At 38.0% G+C, this 22467-nt stretch overlaps 1 protein-coding gene across 2 annotated transcripts in view; it reads right to left on the reverse strand.

Moving 5' to 3' along the window:
• C6 (complement C6) overlaps positions 1–22467 on the reverse strand; it is a 90023-nt gene that overhangs the window by 27570 nt on the left and 39986 nt on the right. For both annotated transcript variants that reach the window (XM_082650269.1, XM_082650268.1), the window contains exons 9-15: positions 22288–22410; positions 12533–12699; positions 9710–9935; positions 8632–8803; positions 8181–8292; positions 4909–5041; positions 3819–4007 (exon numbers count right to left, since the gene is read on the reverse strand). In XM_082650269.1, the coding sequence (XP_082506395.1) occupies positions 3819–4007; positions 4909–5041; positions 8181–8292; positions 8632–8803; positions 9710–9935; positions 12533–12699; positions 22288–22410 (1122 nt within the window). The remainder of the gene's footprint in view (positions 1–3818; positions 4008–4908; positions 5042–8180; positions 8293–8631; positions 8804–9709; positions 9936–12532; positions 12700–22287; positions 22411–22467) is intronic.

Below are 22467 nucleotides of genomic sequence, written 5' to 3' on the forward strand. Positions count from 1 at the left end.
GTGAAAGAGAATGGGAATTTTGACCAAAGTGCTAGAGGTGGAAATGGAGAGAAGTGGATGAACTTGAGACATTTTAAGCACATAAAATGGATGATATTGCATATTGTGGGTAAGTTATGAGAACTGCCAAGTATAATTCTTAGGTTTATAGTTTGCATGAGAGAATAGATATTGGTGCCTTAACTGAAATAGAAAATACTAGAAGATGTTAGTTGTAGGGAAGCTATGGTGATGACTCAAGAATTCCTCTCTGCATATGTTGAATTTATAGTCTCTTTAAGACAGCCAAACAAAATAGACACATAGGAATTTGAATATTCAAGTCTAAAACTCAGTGGAGAAGTCTGTGATAAAGATTTAAATTTGTTATTAGCCTATGGGGGAATCATTGATGCTATGGGTATGGGTGAGATTCCCCAGCAGGAGAGTGTAGCATGAGGTGAAGGGACAGATCTGAGCCTTGAGGAACTACATTTAAAGTCCATGCAAAGGCAGGAGCCTGCCAAAAATAGAGGGCAGCAGCCAGAGAGGTAGAAGCTAAACCAGACAGCGCTGTGTCTTGGAAGCCAGGGAAAGAACGAATGTGCAGAAAAAGGTCAACACTGTTGAATGCTGCTGAGAGGGCAAGGCAGATGAGGACCAAAATACTGTCTATTCTGTTTAGCAATATGGATGTCAGTGACGACAATGGTGTGAATGGATTTGGGGGGATAATGGCTTGAAAGTCAGATTTTTCTTATAAGAATAATCAATGAAGGAATGCAACTCCCAAATGTGGCTATTTATCCCTATGATATTCTAGATATTAGGATGTTATGTGGAAAAAAATGGAATGAAAACAGCAGTAGTCCCCTAATAGTGGGAAAACAGACATTAATCAAACAATCATAGTGATGGGTTTATAATTAAAGGCAGAGATAGGTGTTTTGAAAAAATAAAGTTCCAGGAGATCATATCACCAAAAAAATCCAACTGAGAAATATAAGGAAGATCTATAAGGAAATGATGCTTGACCTAAGATGAGCAATTGAATAGTGTGTATGAGAGGAAGGGAGATTAAAATAGAAGGAAGAACACTTGGATATATTATATGGAAGTGGAAATCTTGGTTATCTTTGCTTTTGTTCAGGCTCATCCACAGAAGCTTTAGACTGGTTGAATTAAACCTGGAGCTGACATCCTGAGCCTCCTGGATGAAACACAGTCTAGTCCCTGGACTGGATCTGACTAATCAGGCATCCACAGAACCACAGTGGCCTCTGTAAGCAAGTAATTGTCAAAGGAGGGCTGTAGGCAGGTATATCAGGCAAGAGGTTTGGTAGGGAAGGAAGTTTATGTTAGAGGCAAAAATAAAGATTTAGAAAATTGGTAGGTTTTCTTCTTTGCTGCTATGCATTTCCATTCCCTATTATTACTCTCTGTTAGGACCCTCATTCCATCTGGTGAAATTTGGCTCAGAATTTTCATGAACATGGAGACCTATAGCTGATGGTAAAGTCTCAGATACTAAGATTTCCATTGACATGGGCTCGTTTTTCTTTGGTTTCTGTGTGGCCTTTGGCTTTTGTAAATAAATCCACGCTTAGGTCAAGGAGGGACCCTAAGCTATACATTGTTTCCAAAGAGCATCAACTCTCAAGCACACAGAGCATTGTTCCCTCCCTACCGATTTGACTCACCTGCAAGGACTCTTTGCTTCCTCACTAAGCGTCAGGTGGAAGTCCAAACTGGCCTTCAGCTGCCCATGCTGCCTGCTCTGCACAGTTTTTGAGTAACACGGAAATGAGAACATTGCGATTTTTAAGTGCTGAGGGCGAGGGGGTCTTCTGGAGGTGTTGATTTCTTAGAGGAAGGGAAAAAACTAACAGTGGAGGTGTGCAGCATCTCATTTCTTCAGGAAGCAAAATTCTTTTTCACATTGAAAGAATTAAAAGTCTTCCTGGCCAACAAATGACCTGAAGTCTCTTTATCACACAGCTCCTCCCGCATTGACAGGAAAGCGTGCTCAGTTTTATTGATGATTTTCTTTCTTTTTCTGTGACTCCCTTCATTGATCTTCCTGCCAACGTTGTTGAGAGAAAGTATATGAGATGGGATATTTCTTTCCTTTATCTTGATGTAGAACATTTTGTTGTCTCTCAGTTTGGATTATAATTTTAATTTCTTTTCCAAACACGGAGACGTGTGTGCATTTGCATGTGTGTGTGTGTGTGTGTGTACATATGCTGTTATTTTTATAAAGAGGAGGATGCTACCTAAGATGCCCAGAGGATCTTAACTCTCTAAACCCTGTGGTCCCCAAATGCATTCATACCTCTGACATATATGATCAGGAGTCGAGTGAAACCAAGCTACAATACTGACCTGAAGTTCTCACAAATTTCCATGTGGTCTCTTTATCAATAGTTTTAAGGTTTTTATAATAGGTTAAGTTTCCCCTTTTCCTTCACACATGGTAAAAGCCCAGAAGAGGATAAAGAAGGCAAGATGGCAGAGAGCTTGAGGAATTATCAGAGCTGCTGCACAGTTCTTGTTTGACCCAAACTGTCTGACTTCGGGTCTAATTTAGCCTCTCTGTGCCTTTGGTTTTTCCTTGACGAAATAGGCTTAATCATGTCTGAGCTCAGAGAGATCATCAAGAATTCTCTGATTAAAAATGAGACATTATTTGAAAAAGCATGTTGAGAAATTTGGAATATATGAATTAGTAGAAGCTCCCTTAACTGTCCTCCAAGTAACCAACAGGCCAGACTAACCAGGGTTTTCAGCTGCTCCATGCCAGCTGCCTGTCCAACACTGAACTGCAAGTTTTATAGGCTCCTCTCTTCCACAGCTTCACACTTCTGCCCCTACCAGTCCAGCTATAGACTTACCAAGAGTCAGTTTTGTTTGTTTCCAAGTCTATTTATGCCAGTTACTATTGTAATTGTGTAAGTTGATTAAACATATCAACTGATAAAGGAGGAAAAAAAGTTATTTTTATAAAAACTAAGTTGAAAATGCTGAATAATTGAAAGTGGTTTGCAAACATTTTCCTTTGAATTAATGTGGATAAGACTACTATAAAAGATTAAGGAAAAATAAAAGCATTTTGTAGTCAAATTTGCTGCAAAAGTTGCCTTAAGCTTCACCTCTCTTCAAAAGAGAGATAATTCTCAACTTTGTCTGTATCTGGATTAACTCGGAGAGATTTTATACAAACACAAAATATTGGGCCCTCCCAGCTCAATGACATCAGAACCAGGGGATGGGACTTAAGCAGAGGTGTTTCTTAAAGAAGCGCCCCACTTGGAGTTAAAAAACCCATTGTTTTAGAGAAACTGATATGGGATAACATAGATGATGAATTATGTATTTGTTTTATTTGAGAAAAATCTTGAAATCAAATCAGGAGACCCTTTAGGAACTACGAGGTTGGTCCTATGTCAGAAAATTGGTGAATATTTGTGTATTTCTATGTTCTAAGTTAAAATGTTTAATTAAAAAGTAGTGTGGACTACTTTTCTATGGCTCTCCACTTGAACTAAATTTTCAGTTAACCATCAATTCTGATTTTTTCATATGAGAGCACTTGCACTCCCTCAAAATCGTGAAGTATTAAATTGGAAAAGAAAACTGACCTCACTGTCTAATATTTGAAGATATCCACTTGACCAATAGCTACTTATGTGCTGCCTGACCTCATCATCGACACGGGGTGAAATACAACCCAGCCCGCCAGTGAATCTTCTTAAGAAATAGCTCCTCTGTAGATGCTACACGACCAACCACAAAGGACACCAACTTAGCAGACCCCAGTATCCTGAGCAGCTACTCACCTTTTTCACAGGTGAGTGAGCTTGAAATGGGAGGTGTCCAGGAATCCCCACTGCATGTGTACCTTGATGGCCCAGCAACAACAAAGCCTCTGGGGCAGGTTAGCTCAATGGATTCACCAATTTTATATAATGTCTGAAATGGTGACAGTGTCAGTACTTCCTGCACCACTGGCTTGAGGCACTCTGTCCCTGCAGAGAGAGAAATATTTCAGATGTATTTGGTGGAGCAGAATACTCAGTGGATACAGGCAGATTTTGTGCAATCCAAGAAGTGATTTTAATATGATTTACCACATTGGTTCAGCTTTAATGCTGCCTTTTGATGAGAAAGACTGGGGGTTGAGGGTCCCAGTTTAGAAACTGGGAAACTGCCTTTAGTTCCATTAACTGAAGAACTTGCTAAGGAACTGCCTTCAGATACTCCTTTCATTATATCATTGGGAGCTTTTCAAGAAATAATCTTTTCCATTCTTCTCCCCAGTGAGTTTTCCCAAAAGCAAGTCACCACATTGTGGGTGACACAGAGACAGGATGTTCTAATTGACACTGGTCTCAACTCTTTGTCATGATATTCCAGAATAACTCTTTGGAGTCCCCATCTGAGCCTTGTTTAATCGCATTTTGACTTTCCTGAAGCATGGGTATGTGGGGAGCCTGCAAACTCCTCCTCTCTCTTTGAGCAAAGGATGTGGATGTGCTCCAAGGAGAAAATTGCATTTCACAAAAAAAATCCCATCTCTGATACACAAAGAGTGTAAGTATCAGCTTCCTGGGACTCATTATTTCGCATCTCTTTGTACATCGGGCAAGGCAGATGCCTGTGGTTAGATGCAGTTAGCAGACTTCCCAGATTTCTTCTTAAACACATGCCTCACAGTCCTGCTAATACTCAGGGGCAGGAAAACTAAAATATGAAGATAGTTTGAAATCTAATTTGAGCAGATGAATCCTACTTTCTGCCTTACTAAACCTTTTCACTAGAGTTACTAAAAAAATAGTAAAGTGTACTAATCTAAGGGTGTGACTTTGCTCTATTTGGGGCACATCCATTCTCTAGCAGAGTCATGTGGAAGGCCTGCCCAGTTCTCACGTTGGCATTCCACATCTCCTCGCCTCCAGGTTCTGTCTGGTAAGCAGCTGAAGTACTGGTATCCAACAGGTTTGAAACCAGTAAGGCATATGATTTCAACTTCTTCCCCAACGGAGTACAGTTTCCTTTCATTCTAGAATTAAAACAGAAATCAGCACATTACTAATGTTATGAATAATACCTTCAAACACCTCGGGGTCCTCCTGGATTCTTTCTGTTCCTTCACTCTTGTATCTACTCAGAGTCTGCTCAATTTCTACTTCTAAATATGTCTCAAAATTCTCTCCTTTCTTTTGCCATCATCATTGTCTTTGCTTACAGCATGTATTATCTCTTACCAGGACAACTATCTAATCGGTCCCTCTTCTAATCCATCTTCCATATTGCTGCTTCAATTGATTAGAATATATATACTTATTTTAATTAATAACTTGCTCCCCTCTGTATATGAGATGGCTTACTATTGCAAGAAAAAGAAAACTATATATGAATCCTGTAGTGGCTATAAATGGAATAAAAAATGTATCCTGCATACGCAGCAAATATATGCAGATGCTATGGTAACACACTGACTACAAATCATTTGAAAGTGTTCCTAATAACCTATTTATCATCATATACTTTCCCAGTGTAATTAAAGTACAACTCCTGGCATTTGGGGTTCACTAAAAGATTTTAAAGATAAGATGGGTTTTATATTCTTAGCTTGGAATATGAGATTTAACCCACTTTCCCATCCTCACCTCTTGCCGTTTCTTCCAATAGAACCTATCATCTAGCAAAACAAAGCCATCTGCTATTCTTTGCACATAATACTCTCTTTCATGCCTCCCTGTCTTTACCTGGCTGTTCCCTCTATCCTCAACATCTTCTCTCTTCTGTTCTCTCAAGACCCAACTCAAATAGAACTTCCTCTGTGGAGAATCTCTTTCATTTCCCCAGCTTCATCCGGTGTACCATCCTTTCAGTTTTGGGGGGAAACTTGTCCAAAGCTCTAATTTATGTTTATCACATTTATCATGCCCACCCATACACTTGAGTGGCACTTCTATTACCAGGTCTCCCCTCACAAACCTTTACACGGGGCTTAATAACTCTTTGCTGAAAAAATGCAAAACACTCTCCTTCTTAGGAAGACAGTAATGTAACAGTAATGAAACTCTTTCCTTACCTAGTGGGAGACAAGTACAGAGAATTGACTAGGAAATTATTCTCTGAGAATCGAAGTTGGGAATTTTGAGGGAGGTGAAAGCTCAATCGTCAACATTTGTTATTACTTGGCCATGTGATTCAACTTTTCTCCTAGAAGATGATTAATTTCCTGAATACAAAAAAGAGCATTCCATCTTTGGTTATTATGGGTATGGCTGTGTTTCCAAGGGAAATGGCATGATGAGTAGTATTAATGATCTAGATGTTTCATTCAAAGACTGCACATTCATCCTGAAATAAATTATTGTCATAAACTTCTGCTTCCATTTCTTTTATGAAGCTATAACGTATAAGTGTATGTTGCAACCATCAAGCTTTGTCCGACATATCTGCTAGACCGACTAAACAAGAACCCTTAGTCACTGTCACTTGCCAATGGGGGTAGGACCTGTGTCTTGGTCACTGAAAAGATATCTTCACGTGCAATGACATGATTGCTCTAGCCTGAAATGAGGCATACCTCCCTCTGTTTGACTCCATATAAGGAGCATTTTGCTACTAGGAATCTAGAAGGTACTCATTAGGAAAAGTTAAAATTGTATTACTTTTGTGCAAAAACTATCATCAGGTAGGAATTAGGCCTTAAATAAAGAACAAATTAAAACAAGGAGTGAACCTATTCATGGAAATGGAAACATATAATCTAATTTTGTAGAGTCATTAGAAGAATGAATCACTGTTTAAACCTTTTGTGGGTTTTTAAAATTAGAATGTCAATCATTTTAATACTTTATTTAAGCAGCTGGCACAAACAGATTAAAAATTATTTAGGTATCTGGATCTGATAAAATGTAATTCTGAGGATACTGTTGTAGGGCAGGGACTGGAAAACTTCTATAAAGGGCCTTGATCATCAATTGCAGGTCAGGCAGTGTCTGTCACCTTGTGTCACAGTTGCACAAAACAGCTATGGTCATTATGTAAACAAAGGAATGTGGTTGTGTTCCAATAAATTTCATTAAAAAAAGAAAAGAAAAGAATACAGAGGGCAGGTCAGATTTGGTCTGTGGGCCATAATTTGTTAACTCCTATTCTAAAGGATTCGTTTCCAAAGTGTGACTTCTGAACTAGCAGCATCGGTATTACCAGGAATCTTGTTAGTTATGGAAGTTTCTGGGCCCTGCTCAAGATTAGCCTCTAGTGCATCTGGAGTGTGAGAATCTCTGGTTCTAGAGTAAAGACTAATCGACATTACTCCCCCTCCAATATTTCCTCCCCCTCACAACTTTAGGCCTGGTACCTTATACATGAACAGAAGATGAATGAACAGGGAAGATACATTAGCCCAGACTAAGCTCCATGGATATTTATTTGCTGGCCCTGGAGAATCGAGGGTATTGATTTTTGATCATAAATATGATACAGTTGGAAACAGATTAAAGGCCTTACTGGGTTTAAGAAAGGTAAACTTTTTTTAAAAAAAGGTAAAATTGATTAGGGCCCATGCCTCCTGTGATCAATTTTAAATATTATCTATCTCCTGAAAGTTTATATCTAAAGCCACAGAACTGTCTAACAAAAAGTATTTAGTTGTTTTTAATCATAGAAACATATAGTGGTTTAATGAAAAATGATAAAATTAAAAGGTATTAAAACTGTACTGACTGCTTAAGAGTTCTATAGGTTTTTAACCTAAGAAGCCATTACAGACTCAACACCTCCTATGTTACAGTCAAGACTAGTTTGTTTCTCTGATAACGTGCCTTACATAGGGGGTTACTTTGCTCAGATTCAGAAATAAACAGTCAGATCTTAGTTGCAGATTCCTACAGAAGTCATCCAAACCATTCTCCACTCACATAAATGTACCACCACACGAGTTAGTAGTGCCAAGGCACACAAAAGTGTGTGTGTTAGTTTGGTCTAGCAACCAGGTATGAGGACACCTCCAGGGAATTCACAGGGAAAAGTGATGGAGACTTTCTAAATATTCCTTTTTTACTTTTTAAGTCAACAGGTATTAAACTAAGAAAAAAATAACTCTAAATAAAAGAAAGTGCATGTTTCCTAAGTTCTATTTTTTTGGATTCCAAACCTAAAGTAAAGGTCAGGATGCTTACCCGGATAAATGCATTTTCTGGAGGGACTGGTTGAGGACACCCTGAATCTGATTCTAATTCAGGGAGGTCTGTTTCTTTCACTTCCTCATCATCACTGATGCATGGTTGTCCACTAAAAGGGAAAAATAAACGTGTGTATAATACAATAAATTTGTGTGTGTATATATATATGTATATACACATTTACATGTTTGTGTATACACATATATGCATGCGTATATACACATTATATATGTGTGTATATATATGTATATAATACATTTAAAAAAGAGAGAAAACAGAGAGAAAAAGGGGTAGCAGCCGATCTAACACCTCACTGATATGTTGCGTTGGAATAGGTAAAATTCTAATCATTTCTTTACCTAGCAGTAAGAAAATAAATATCTTAACTGTCTAGTTTAGTAGCGGTGTTGGGGGAGATGCCCTGCTCTCTCCCCGTATCCATCCTTACTCGTTCTGCATTATGGAAAATGTGCAGTGCTCCACTTGCCGCCTCTCCCCCTCACAGCTTTTCCCTCCTTGCTGGGGGGCAGGGTTGTTGCATTCTCGGGTTCTCGATCTCTTGTAAGTAGCATCACACGTGCTCCAGGAAGACCAGCAGCCCCAGTTCCCGTCTACAGCATCTGGAACACAGGAAGACCCATCCACCGATCATGGTGCCTCTGGGAGAATTGGGGCTTTGAAGCCAGGTCAACTTGGCTTCCTCACAGTTTAGCTGTGGGAGCCTTTGTGGAATATCATAGGATTATTGTGAGGATTAAAAGAAATTATCTGTGCAAAGGGCCTGACATATCACCTGATTTCCCTTTACTGTTCCCACAGCCTGAATAAAATGGCAACAACTATGAATCATTTTCAACTATCAGCAACATATCTCACACATACATATATACATAAATATATGTATACATGTGAACTTCTTCCAAATAGAATATATATAAAATTACATTTTTAAAGGTAATAGACTATATTCTTACTCCCATGACATATCCTCTTTCTAAGGAGGGTTAGAGGTATGAACATTGCTTGGTCCTGTGTGAAAACTTTGGTTGTGTCTTAATTTATCCCTTATTACAAGCCACCCTCATTCTACATTATAATGCACAAGAGGTTAACAAGAGCATCACATATTTTACTTTATAGTGTGTTTTATTATTTTATCTATTTTATGTTATAGGCATTGTGCTGTATATTTTATATATATATAATACACATATATAATTTTGGGGTATATAGTGGCATTATCCCCATTTTATGGATGAACAGACTGAGGCATAGAGAGGTTAGGTGACTTTCCCAAGGTCACATAGCTGGTAGGTTACAGCTGAGATTCACACCAGGACTGTTTGACCTTTGAGTCTAACTTTCTCCAGGCCTGTTTTCCTTGTGAGTTTGCGTAAGGTGGAAATTGCTTATGCAGTTCTCTTATGCAGAGAAGTTTTGTTTTGTTTTGTTGTTTTCATTGACCAACCTACAATACCTTTGGGAGGGGAAAGCTTCCTACCTTATAGCAAGTTACTGACACTTACTAGATTTGTAATCCGGAGAGCGCCTCTCACAGTTCTCACCGTAGGTGCCGCTCTGGCACACGCACAGACATTCAGTCCCTGAGAGCGTGGGGTGGCCGTTATTAGGGCATTGAGCACATTGGCAGGGGTCAAACTTGGCTGCATATTCTCGATAAGCTCTCATAAGGTTGTTCCGTCTTGTCACCGCACAGGGGATATTTCTTACCAGGTCTGTAATGGGAGCAAGCTAAGAGCAGATGGGAGAGAGGAGGTCCAGTCAGAGTCACATCTCTTTGGCATATGTTGCCATCATCGCCCAATTCCCATAGAATGAGAGGCAAGGTATGGAAAATCCCACACTTCAAAGGGATTGTTGTAGAATATGGTATATCTGTCAATTGGACTAGTGGAGAAAAGCCCTTCCCATGAGGGTGGGGGAGCTTCTTTCCCTTCTACAGTGGGTAGAGCAGCTATCTGCAAGGTTAGCTGGCTTCTGTTGTCCCTAAAACATGGCAGGTATAAAGTATCTGGAGCTTCCTTTCCCCAGAATTCTACTATGGAGGAAGCCTCACGTGAGGTGTCGCTTACTTGGATTTACATCGACTTGTTTATTAAGCATCAAATGCATGCATCAAAGTACTGAGAAAAGTGACCAAGAGTTAGGCAGCTCAGGAATGCTTTGCTGAAGGCTCATCAAGTTTGACTCAAGGAGAAAAATCTGGAAAGGGCGAAGAGAGGCTTTCAGTGTTCTCTGTTTTTCCAGGGACACTACTACTGGCTTTTGATGGAACCAGATGAGAAAATGTGGAGAGACAAAATAGAGAAATGAACTTGCTGGTAGGATCAATAGAAGAATTACAGTAACAAATATGGAGCTAACACAAAATCGGGGTTCATTTTTTTTTAACATCTTTATTGGAGTATAATTGCTTTACGATGGTGTGTTAGTTTCTGCTTTATAACAAAGTGAATCAGCTATATGTATACATACATCCCCATATCCCCTATCCCACCCTTCTAGGTGGTCATAAAGCACCGAGCTGATCTCCCTGTGCTATGTGGCTGCTTCCCACTAGCTATCTATTTTAAATTTGGTAGTGTATATATGTCCATGCCACTTTCACTTCGTCCCAGCTTACCCTTCTCCCTCCCCATGTCCTCAAGTCCATTCTCTTCGTCTGTGTCTTTATTCCTGTCCTGCCCCTAGGTTCTTCAGAACCATTTTTTTTTAAATTCCATATATATGTGTTAGCATATGGTATTTGTTTTTCTCTTTCTGAGTTACTTCACTCTGTACGACAGACCCTAGGTCCATCCACCTCACTACAAACTCAATTTCGTTTCTTTTTATGGCTGAGTAATAGTCCATTGTATATGTGTGTCACATCTTCTTTATCCATTCATCTGTTGATGGACCCTTGGGTTGCTTCCACGTCTGGCTATTGTAAATAGAGCTGCAATGAACATTGTGGTACATGACTCTTTGAATTATGGTTTTCTCGGGGTATATGCCCAGTAGTGGGATTGCTGGGTCATATGGTAGTTCTATTTTTAGTTTTTTAAGGAGCCTCCATAGTGTCTGTATCAATTACATTCCCACCAACAGTGCAAGAGGGTTCCCTTTTCTCCACACCCTCCCCAGCATTAGTTGTTTGTAGATTTTCTTTTTTTTTTTTTTTTTTTTTTTTTTTTTTTTTTTTTTTTTTGTACGCGGGCCTCTCACTGCTGTGGCCTCTCCCGTTGGCGGAGCACAGGCTCCGGACGCACAGGCTCAGCGGCTATGGCTCACGGGCCCAGCCGCTCCGCGGCATGTGGGATCTTCCCGGACCGGGGCACGAACCCATGTCCCCTGCATCGGCAGGCGGACTCTCAACCACTGCGCCACCAGGGAAGCCCTGTAGATTTTCTTATGATGCCCATTCTAACTGGTGTGAGGTGATACCTCATTGTAGTTTTGATTTGCATTTCTCTAATGATTAGAGATGTTGAGCATCCTTTCATGTGTTTGTTGGCAATCTGTGTATCTTCTTTGGAGAAATATCTGTTTCGGTCTTCCAGGGCTCATTTTAATTAACATTTTAAAACCTCAGAGGAATGACTCTCTAGTGAAGTGTATGACTCACAAGTGCCCAGATGGGCAGCTGGACCTCATTTTCCTACCGTAACCTGTAGAGCTCCAAGTATCTTCATGCTACATGTAAATCATTCTGCCTTCATGATGATTGAACTCCTTTATTTTCATTTAAATGAAATGAGCAGAATAGCTCCTTAAGGAGCTTTTTAAAATGTGCTTATGTTTTAGGCAAAACTGGCTCAAAGTGGCATATGACTGATTTGTGGACAAAGTATTTCATACCTAATAAAAATCACCCTTTAATGTAATTACAACAAATATAAGACTGGTAAATTTAATCAATGGTGATAGAAACAGAAAATCAAATGGGTCTAAAATCCCATTTACCCCACAGAGCTATAAATGAAGATTTAGCAGGGCTCATCAAATAAAGAATTGCAAGAAAAGTACAGAAATCAAATTTATTACATACATGGGGAGTAGAACACTACTCCAGGTAAGTTTAGGCATTTTCATGCACTAAACTCCCTCTTCTGGTATTTAATGTGTGCTGGGAATTCTAAATGCTGTACTACAGAATGCTTGTTTGAACAGCATAAACAAGAGATGTTTAATTTAATGTTTTTTAAAAAGGTATGTTGTGCATACACACTAAAGAAAGACATTTCTTTTATCATCTGAGAAGAAAATGGAAAAGGAATTGTGTGATGTACAGTTTGGGCTGCCAGAGAACTGCCTTAGCTCTTACCCATAATGCTTTTCAATCTTACCTTAAAGTCAATCACAGTAGGATTTTCCTTCACTGATTCTAACCACTCAGAAAATGTCTTCTCTTCTGGACCAGAACTCCCTTTCTCCCACGCCAAAGCTGCTGCATACTCACTCCTCCCGCCTTGAACCAGGGATATGGATTTCTCTGATCCCTGAATAAATGAACCTGCAAGGTATTTCAAGAAAATTACTCGTTTAATTTTATTGCAAATTCAAACTTGAAAGTAAAGCCTATTTGCACAGGAGAAAGAAGCAGATGGCAGAGTCATGTAGCTCAATTAAGTAAACTAAGTGAAAAGCAAGAGAACACGTCTCTTGTCCCTATAGGGAGTTTAATAATAGAAATGATAATAATAGTGCCAACAGCTACCATTTATTAAACAACACATGTATGCCAGGCACTCTGCACTCATTATTTATGTAATTCTCTTAACAACCCGGAGCAGTAGGTGTTACAAACATGGACATTGAAGCCAGAAGTAATTTGGCCTGGAACACATGGATACTAAGGGGGCGGAGGGGGGCTGGGATGCAGATGTAGCCCAAGGCCTGAGGACTCTGTCTCCTGCTTTTTGATGCCAAGCCTCCCACTTTTGACTTATATGGGCATATGTCTTGGGCCCCCGGAATAACGTAAACCACATGGTTTCTGGTACCCAATCAGTTGACTGCCATGCCATAACTGACTACAATTACAGAAAAATGTTGATAGAATACCTTTAAGCTTAAAGACAGGAGTAAAAGTACAACTAACCAAAAAAAAAATTAAATCTCAAGTTAAAAGTTGGCACAATGTTGCTTTAGAGGTACTGGCGTTTACTCTATACAGCACAGATCTTTCATATAAATTTTCAAAACTATTCCTCTTAACTAATGGTGTCTTTAATATGGGTAGGAACTGAGTAATAAGAAATTATAGTGAGAAATAAAATCAAATGGGAAAGAGGCTAGTGATATGGGTAATAGTTAATGGCATTAATCTGGTGTCTGTTCTGGAGTGTCAGTAAGGATCAGCTATGCCCCCAACTGTTTAGAAATTCTACAGTAACAGAGTCTAGGATGATTAGAACAATGGGTGAAATACTCTCTCTATGAAGAATGTATGGTCCTTTTCAAAGTGAGCTGCTTAAGAGGGGTATAAGAAGAAATTTTTAGAGTTTTTTTGCATTTAATTTTCAAATAAAATAAGGGAGAAATTATTATTTGCCAATATATCATATACCTATTGACAGTGACTCTGATATGCAGATTGATATATGTCATAAATGGATTGACACTGGTAAGAGCTATATATGCTAAGAATGGGACCCTGAAGAAAGAACTAGTTAAGTCTATTTACTATTCTATTAGCTACTTTGAACAGAACGCTTACAAGTGAATAAATTGCTTAAAAGGATTCCAGAAAGAAAATGCAGACTGAAGATGATACCAACAGTGCAAACATAAGGAAAACAACTAATAGAAGGAAGAGCAGACACTTCTATTTCTTCCACAAGCTTCTCATCAATCACAACATGAGTTTGACAGCAAGCCACTCTCAAAACATATCAAAAATTTTAAGGAATTTTATGAAGTATTATCATTATGATATGATCAAGACAAGGAAAAAATCTGTTTATTTCATATAGATTATCTCTTGATATTTTCTGTTTGCACACTTGTATATATTTTTGTCCATAATGTATTTTTAGAAATAATATATTCATAAACATTTGTTAGTAAGTATACATATATTAGGGATATATCCTCAAAAAAATTTAATGGTACCATTACAGATTATAAAAGTTTGGAGTCAAATGATTTAATCAAAGTAGCTCAGGGTTAGAAATAGACAAATCACAGCTCTTTTAAAAATTTTTATTTCTCTTATACAGCAGGTTTTTATTAGTTACCTATTTTATACATATTAGTGTATATATGTCAATCCTAATCTCCCAATTCATCCCCCCCACCCAGCGCTTTCCCCCCTTGGTGTCCATATGTATGCTCTCTACATCTGTGTCTCTATTTCTGCCTTACAAACTGGTTCATCTGTACCATTTGTCTAGATTCCACATATATGCGTTAATATACGATATATGTTTTTCTCTTTCTGACTTACTTCACTCTCTATGACAGTCTCTAGGTCCATTCACATCTCTGCAAAAGCCCCAATTTTGTTCCTTTTTATGGCTGAGTAATATTCCATTGTATATATGTACCACATCTTCTTTATCCATTCGTCTGTGGATGGGCATTTAGGTTGCTTCCGTGACCTGGCTATTGTAACCAGTGCTGCAGTGAACACTGGGGTGCACGTGTATTTTTGAATTAGGGTTTTCTCTGGGTATATTCCCAGTAGTGGGATTGCTGGGTCATATGGTAATCCTATTTTCAGCTTTTTAAGGAACCTCCATACTGTTCTCCATAGTGGCTGTATCCATTTACATTCCCACCAACAGTGCAAAAGTGTTCCCTTTTCTCCACACCCTCTCCAGCATTTGTTTGTACATTTGCTGACGATGCCCATTCTAACCGGTGTGAGGTGATACCTTTTTGTAGTTTTGATTTGCATTTCTCTACTAATTTGTGATGTTGAGCATCTTTTCATGTGCCTCTTGGCCAACTGTATGTCTTCTTTGGAGAAATGTCTATTTAGGTCTTCTACCCATTTTTTAATTGTTTTTTTTTTAATATTGAGCTGCATGAGCTGTTTATATATTTTGGAGATTAATCCTTTGTCTGTTGATTCGTTTGCAAATATTTTCTCCTATTATGAGGGTTGTCTTTTCATCTTGTTTGTAGTTTCCTTTGCTTTGCCAAAGCTTTTAAGTTTCATTAGGTTCCATTTGTTTATTTTTGTTTTTATTTCCATTACTCTAGGAGGTGGGTCACAAAAGATCTTGCTGTGATTTATGTCAAAGAGTGTTCTTCCTATGATTTCCTCTAAGAGTTTTATACTTTCCGATCTTACATTTAGGTCTCTAATCCATTTTGAGTTTACTTTTGTGTATGTTGTTAGGGAGTGTTCTAATTTCATTCTTTTACATGTAGCTGTCCAGTTTTCTCAGCACCAATTATTGAAGAGGCTGTCTTTTCTCCATTGTATATCCTTGCCTCCTTTGTCACAGGTTAGTTGACCAAAGGTGTGGGGGTTTATCTCTGGGCTTTCTATCCTGTTCCATTGATCTATATTTCTGTTTTTGTGCCAGTACCATACTGTCTTGATTACTGTAGTTTTGTAGTATAGTCTGAAGTCAGGGAGTCTGATCCCTCCAGCTCCATTTTTCCCCCTCAAGATTGCTGTGGCTATTTGGGGTTTTTTGTGTTTTCATACAAATTTTAAGATTTTTTTGTTCTAGTTCTGTAAAAAATGCCATTGGTAATTTGATAGGGATTGCATTGAATCTGTAGATTGCTTTGGGTAGTATAGTCATTTTTACAATATTGATTCTTCCAATCTAAGGACATGTCTCGTCTTTGATTTCTTTCATCAGTGTCTTATAGTTGTCTGAGTACAGGCCTTTTGTCTCCTTAAGTGGGTATATTCCTAGGTTTTTTATTATTTTTGTTGCAATGGTGAATGGGATTGTTTCCTTAATTTCTCTTTCTGATCTTTCATTGTTAATGTATAGGAATGCAAGAGATTTCTGTGCATTAATTTTGTGTCCTGCAACTTTAACAAATTCATTGATTAGCTCTAGTAGTTTTCTAGTGGCATCATTTGGATTATCTATGTTTGTATAGTATGATGTCATCTGCAAACAGTGACAGTTTTACTTCTTTTCCAATTTGTATTACTTTTATTTCTTTTTTTTCACTGATTGCCGTGGCTAGGACTTCCAAACCTATGTTGAATAATAGTGGCAAGAGTGGACATCCTTGTCTTGTTCCTGATCTTAGAGGAAATGCTTTCAGTTTTTCACCCTTGAGAATGATGTTTGCTGTGTGTTTGTCATATATGGCCTTTATTATGTTGAGGTAGTTTCCCTCTATGCCCAGCTTCTGGAGAGTTTCTATCATAAATGGGTGTTGAATTTTGTCAAAAGTTTTTTTCTGCGTCTACTGAGATGATCATATGGTTTTTATCCTTCAATTTGTTAACATGGTGTATCACATTGATTTATTTGCATATATTGAAGAATCCATGCATCCCTGGGATAAATTCCATTTGATCATGGTCTATGATCCTTTTAATGTATTGTTAGATTCTGTTTGCTAGTATTTTGCTGAGGATTTTTGCATCTATATTCATCAGTGGTCTGTAATTTTCTTTTTTTGTAGTATCTTTGTCTGGTTTTGGTCTCAGGGTGATGGTGGCCTCGTAGAGTGAGTTTGGGAGTGTTCCTTCCTCTGCAAGTGTTTGGAAGCGTTTGAGAAGGATGGGTGTTAGCTCTTCTCTAAATATTTGATAGAATTCACCTGTGAAGCCATCTGGTCCTGGACTTTTTTTGTTGCAAGGTTTTTAATCACAGTTTCAATTTCATTCTTTGTGATTAGTCTGTTCATATTTTCTATTTCTTCCTGGTTCAGTCTTGGAAAGTTATACTTTTCTAAGAGTTTGTCCATTTCTTCCAGGCTGTCCTCTTTATTGTCATAGAGTTGCTTGTAGTAGTCTCTTAGGATGCTTTGTATTTCTGCCATGTCCATTGTAACTTCTCCTTTTTCGTTTCTAATTTTATTGATTTGAGTACTCTCCCTCTTTTTCTTGATGAGTCTGGCTAAAGGTTTATCAATTTAGTTTATCCTTTCAAAGAACCAGCTTTTAGTTTTATTGATCTTTGGTATTGTTTTCTTTGTTTCTATTTCATTTATTTCTGCTCTGATCTATATGATTTCTTTCCTTCTGCTAACTTTGGGTTTTGTTTGTTTTTCTTTCTCTGGTTCTTTTTGGTGTAACGTTAGGTTGTTTATTTGAGATTTTTCTTGTTTCTTGAGGTAGACCTGTATAGCTATAAACTGCCCTCTTAGAACTGCTTTTGCTGCATCCCATAGGTTTTGGATCATCCTGTTTTCATTGACATTTGTCTCTAGGTATTTTTTTATTTCCTCTTTGATTTCTTCAGTGATCTCTTGGTTATTTAGTAGCATACTGTTTAGTCTCTGTGTGTTTGTGTTTTTTATGCTTTTCTCTCTGTAATTGATGTCTAATCTCATAGTGTTGTGGTCAGAAAAGATGCTTGATATGATTTCAATTTTCTTAAATTTACTGAGGCTTGATTTGTGACCCAAGATGTGATCTATCCTGGAGAATGTTCCATGTGCACTTGAAAAGAAAATATAATCTGCTGTTTTGGGGTGGAATGTCCTATAAATATCAATTAAATCTACCTGGTCTATTGTGTCATTTAAAGCTTGTGTTTCCTTATTAATTTTCTGTTTGGATGATCTGTCCATTGGTGTAAGTGAGGTGTTAAAGTTCTCCACTATTATTGTGTTACTGTTGGTTTCCTCTTTTATAGCTGTTAGCAGTTACCTTATGTATTGAGGTGCTCCTATGTTGGGTGCATATTTATTTATAATTGTTATATCGTCTTCTTAGATTGATCCCTTGATCATTACATAGTGTCCTTCCTTACTTCTTGTAACATTCTTTATTATAAAGTCTATTTTGTCTGATATGAGTATTGCTACTCCAGCTTTCTTCTGATTTCTGTTTGCATGGAATATCTTTTTCCATCCCCTCACTTTCAGTCTGTATGTGTCCCTAGGTCTGAAGTGGGTCTCCTGTAGACAGCATACATATGGGTCTTGTTTTTGTATCCATTTAGCAAGCCTGTGTCTTTTGGTTGGAGCATTTAATCCATTCACGTTTAAGGTAATTATTGATATATATGCTCCTATTACCATTTTCTTATTTTTTGGGGGTTTGTTTTTGTAGGTCCTTTTCTTCTCTGTGTTTCCCACTTAGAGAAATTCCTTTAGCATTTGTTGTAGAGCTGGTTTGGTGTTGCTGAATTCTCTTAGCTTTTGCTTGTCTGTAAAGCTTTTGATTTCTCCATCGAATCTGAATGAGATCCTTGCCGGGTAGAGTAAACTTGGTTGTAGGTTTTTTCCTTTCATCACTTTAAGTATATCATGGCAGGTGGATTCTTAATCACTGTGCCACCAGGGAAGCCCCTGCCCTTTCATTTTGTCTATCTTTGTGTCCATGTAGTTTTTGTTCCACAGGCTGCAGGATTGTTGTTCTTCTTGCTTCTGCTGTCTGTCTTCTGTTGAATGAGGCTATCTAAGAGGCTTGTGCAAGCTGCCTGATGGGAGGGACTGGTGGTGGGTAGAGCTGGGTGTTGATCTGGTGGGCATAGCTCAGTAAAACTTTAATCCGCTTGTCTGCTGATGGGTGGAGCTGAGTTCCCTCCCTGTCGGTTGCTTGGCCTGAGGCAACCAAGCACTGGAGCCTAGAGGCTCTTTGGTGGGGCTAATCTGGGAGGACTCCCACCAAGGAGTGCTTCCCAGAACTTCCACCGCCTGTGTCCTTGTCCCCATGGTGAGCCATAGCTGCCCCCCACCTCTGCGGGAGACCCTCCAAGACTAGCAAGTAGGTCTGGTTCAGTCTCCTGTGGGATCACTTCTCCTTCCCCCTGGGTCCTGATGTGCACACTACTTTGTGTGTGTCTTCCAAGAGTGGAGTCTCTGTTTCTCCTAGTCCTGTTGAAGTGCTGCAATCAAATCCCACTAGCCTTCAAAGTCTGATTCTCTGGAAATTCCTCCTCCTGTTGCCAGACCCCCAGGTTGGGAAGCCTGACATGGGGCTCAGAACCTTCACTCTAGTGGGTGGACTTCTGTGGTATAATTGTTCTCCAGTTTGTGAGTCACCCACCTAGCAGTTATGGGATTTGATTGTATTGTGATTGCGCCCCTCTTACTGTTTCATTGTGGCTTCTCCTTTGAGTTTGGATGTGGGGTATCTTTTTTGGTGAGTTCCAGTGTCTTCCTGTCAATGATTTTTCACAGTTAGTTTTGATTCCTGTGCTCTCGCAAGAGGGAGTGAGCACACATCCTTCTACTCTGCCATCTTGAACCAGTCCATCCAAATCTATGTTCTTAAGTGTGCTTTGCTTTTAGAAAACAACATAAATGTGTCTCTGTTTTTAGGCAAATTGTCAGTGTGATTAATAAGCATTAGTTGAGAATCTGCTATAAGCCAGGCACTAAAAACTTGGGTTGGGGAGTTGATACAATTCAGGAATATTAGCAGTGTGTCAGCTGGGCAGGATTGATAGTTGATTAACCAGTTTGGAGACTATTGCAATAGTCTCTGATTTTGCAGTGTCCCTACAAGCTGAAAACTAGAATTCATATTTGACATTTTCTCATCTCTATGTTGGATGGATTTTATAGTCGAGTAGTTTTTTTTCAGTAAGTATTCAAGAATGAATATTACCAGAATTCTCTCATGTTTTGAGACATCTTTCTGTTACCTCTACATATGAACACATTTTCTTTTCTCTTTTAGAAATTTGTGGACATTCCTCTATCATCTTGTAGCTTTGCATTTTGTCAAGAAGTCTGACGCCAGCCAGATTTTGTTGTTATTCTGTAGGGAACTTGTTCTTTCAGCTAGGATACTTGAATTCATTTTAAAAATCTTTGTATTTAGTTAATTAACTAGAATTTGTCTTGAAATTGTATATTTGAACAATATTTCTGATACAAATAATGAAGACAAATTTCTTCCTTTATTTCAGGGGCTATATATATATATATATGTATATTTATTTATATATATTTTTAAAAATAGTTTTTCTGTTTCATTTCTTGGGCTCTCTATTTCAGGAACACTAATTCCCATCTATAGAATTACATTTGTCATTCCATTTCCATTAGATATTCTTTAATAATGGTTAACATCTGGATTTTTTCTCTGTATTCATTATGAATTACTTTAGATTTTTCTTTATTAATTTTATCTTCAGACAATTATATTTTGAAGTTGCAGTGTCTATTTATAACTATAATGGCAATACTTTTCAATATTTGCTGTCTTTGTATCTTAGCTTTGAAATCCTCCTTTTCAATTAATTCTTATATTTAATGTTTTCATCTCTGAGCTTTTGATTTACTGAATTCACATTCTTATTAAATTATTCTATCGCAAGACAAACTGGTATAGAATCTGTACATTGTTTGGTTTATATTACTAGGTTGATTGTTTGCATACTGTCCTTTTTTGGGGGGAATAATACAAATGTGTAGTTGTCATGTCAGCTCTCATTTTGCTTATGCTCAACATGGGCATCCACATGTAGACCATTGATAGGCTCTGATATTTAAAACTACCTATTTATTATTATAGTAAATATGATATTATTATCTGTTCCTTGGCTGTCCTCCCATGACCATATAAATTTCATATTTTGGGAGTTTTTGTGGTTCTGATTTCCTTTGTTCTGAGCAGAAGTAGCAATCAGTCAGGAAGAGTAAGGAAATAAGAAAATTTTACACAGAGGAAGGAGCTATTTATAATGGCAAGGCACAGAAGAGAGCATGACTTATTTAAGAGACTGCATAAAGTTTAGCTAGGCAGGGAGAGAGGCAGGAACCTATCTTCAAGGCTGTGTGAAACCATGACAAGTTTAAGGCATGGGTGTTTCATGGTAAGATTTGCCTTGGAGAATATTCCTTTAACAGAAAATGTGTAGAATAGATTGGAAGAAGGCAAGACCAGAGGCAAGGGAATGAGTTGGGAGGCCTCTGTGGTAATCCAGGTTGGAAATGATGAATGGAAGGCATGTCTATGGAAATGAAGAGCTGGGGAGAACTGGGAGAAATATTAAGGAGGAGGAATGACTACTTTTTGGATGTAGAGGCTAGAAAGAGGGAGGGAGAAATCAAAGAGAGCACTCAGGTTTCTGGCTTTGTTGCCTGAGCTTTTTTTAATGTACTTCTCTTACAACTTATTTGTCTTTTTTTTTTTAATTGAAGTATAGTTGATTTACAATGTTTTGTTAGTCTCTGGTGTACAGCAGAGTGATTCAATTTTTCATATATATGGATATATATACACACACACATATATAATTCTTTTTCATATTCTTTTCCTTTATGGTTTATTACAAGATACTGAGTATAGTTCCCTGTGCTATAGAATAAGACCTTGCTTATCTATTTTATATATAGTAGTTTGTATCTTCTAATCCAAAACTCCTAATTTATCTCTACCCCCCTTCTCATTTGATAACCATAAATTTGTTTTCTATAATATGTCTATGAGTCTGTTTCTGTTTTATAATAAGTTCACTTGTATCATATTTTAGATTCCACATAGAAGTGATATCATATGGTATTTGTCTTTGACTTACTTCACTTAGTATAATAATGTCTAGGTCCATCCACATTGATGCAAATGGCATTATTTCATTCTTTTTTATGGCTGAGTAGTATTCCATTGTATATATGTACTACATCTTCTGTATTTTTAATGGTTGTCTATATGTATCCTTACTTTGTAAGTTCCTTGACTGGAAGACCTAGTTCATGCCCATCTGTACTTTACAATGCTTAATACTGAGTTTGGCCGATAGGAAGAATCAATAAATGTGCATTCAGTTAAACAAACTAAATAGGAGATAAAGAAAATCTTAACCATGTCCCCTTTTAAGTAGTACTAATATTTGATTTGCTCCCTTCCCCCACCACACATAGGGCTCTGAGGCAAACAAATGAAACTAATGAAAAGTGAAAAATAGTGTAGTCACAATCATGTGCAATATGGTACTTAAATTATGGCCAGTCAGGACGCACTGGGTAAGCTGCTAAGAGAAAGCATTGTTACCTCCATATTTCTCTGACAGCTTGTTAGTGGTGCACCGGTCTTCCACTTTTGTTTTCGTAAAAAAAAGGAAGCGTTTCTTTGTTTCAACCCGGATGCAGTTTTGGGCTTCTGCCTTCGTTAGACCTAGGAAATGGAATACAAGCAAAAAACCCTGAGAATGTACCATGGAGAATTCAGGGA

This window comes from Grampus griseus (assembly GCF_964374135.1).
Source record: "Grampus griseus genome assembly, chromosome: 3".
Taxonomy (NCBI): Eukaryota; Metazoa; Chordata; class Mammalia; order Artiodactyla; family Delphinidae; genus Grampus; species Grampus griseus.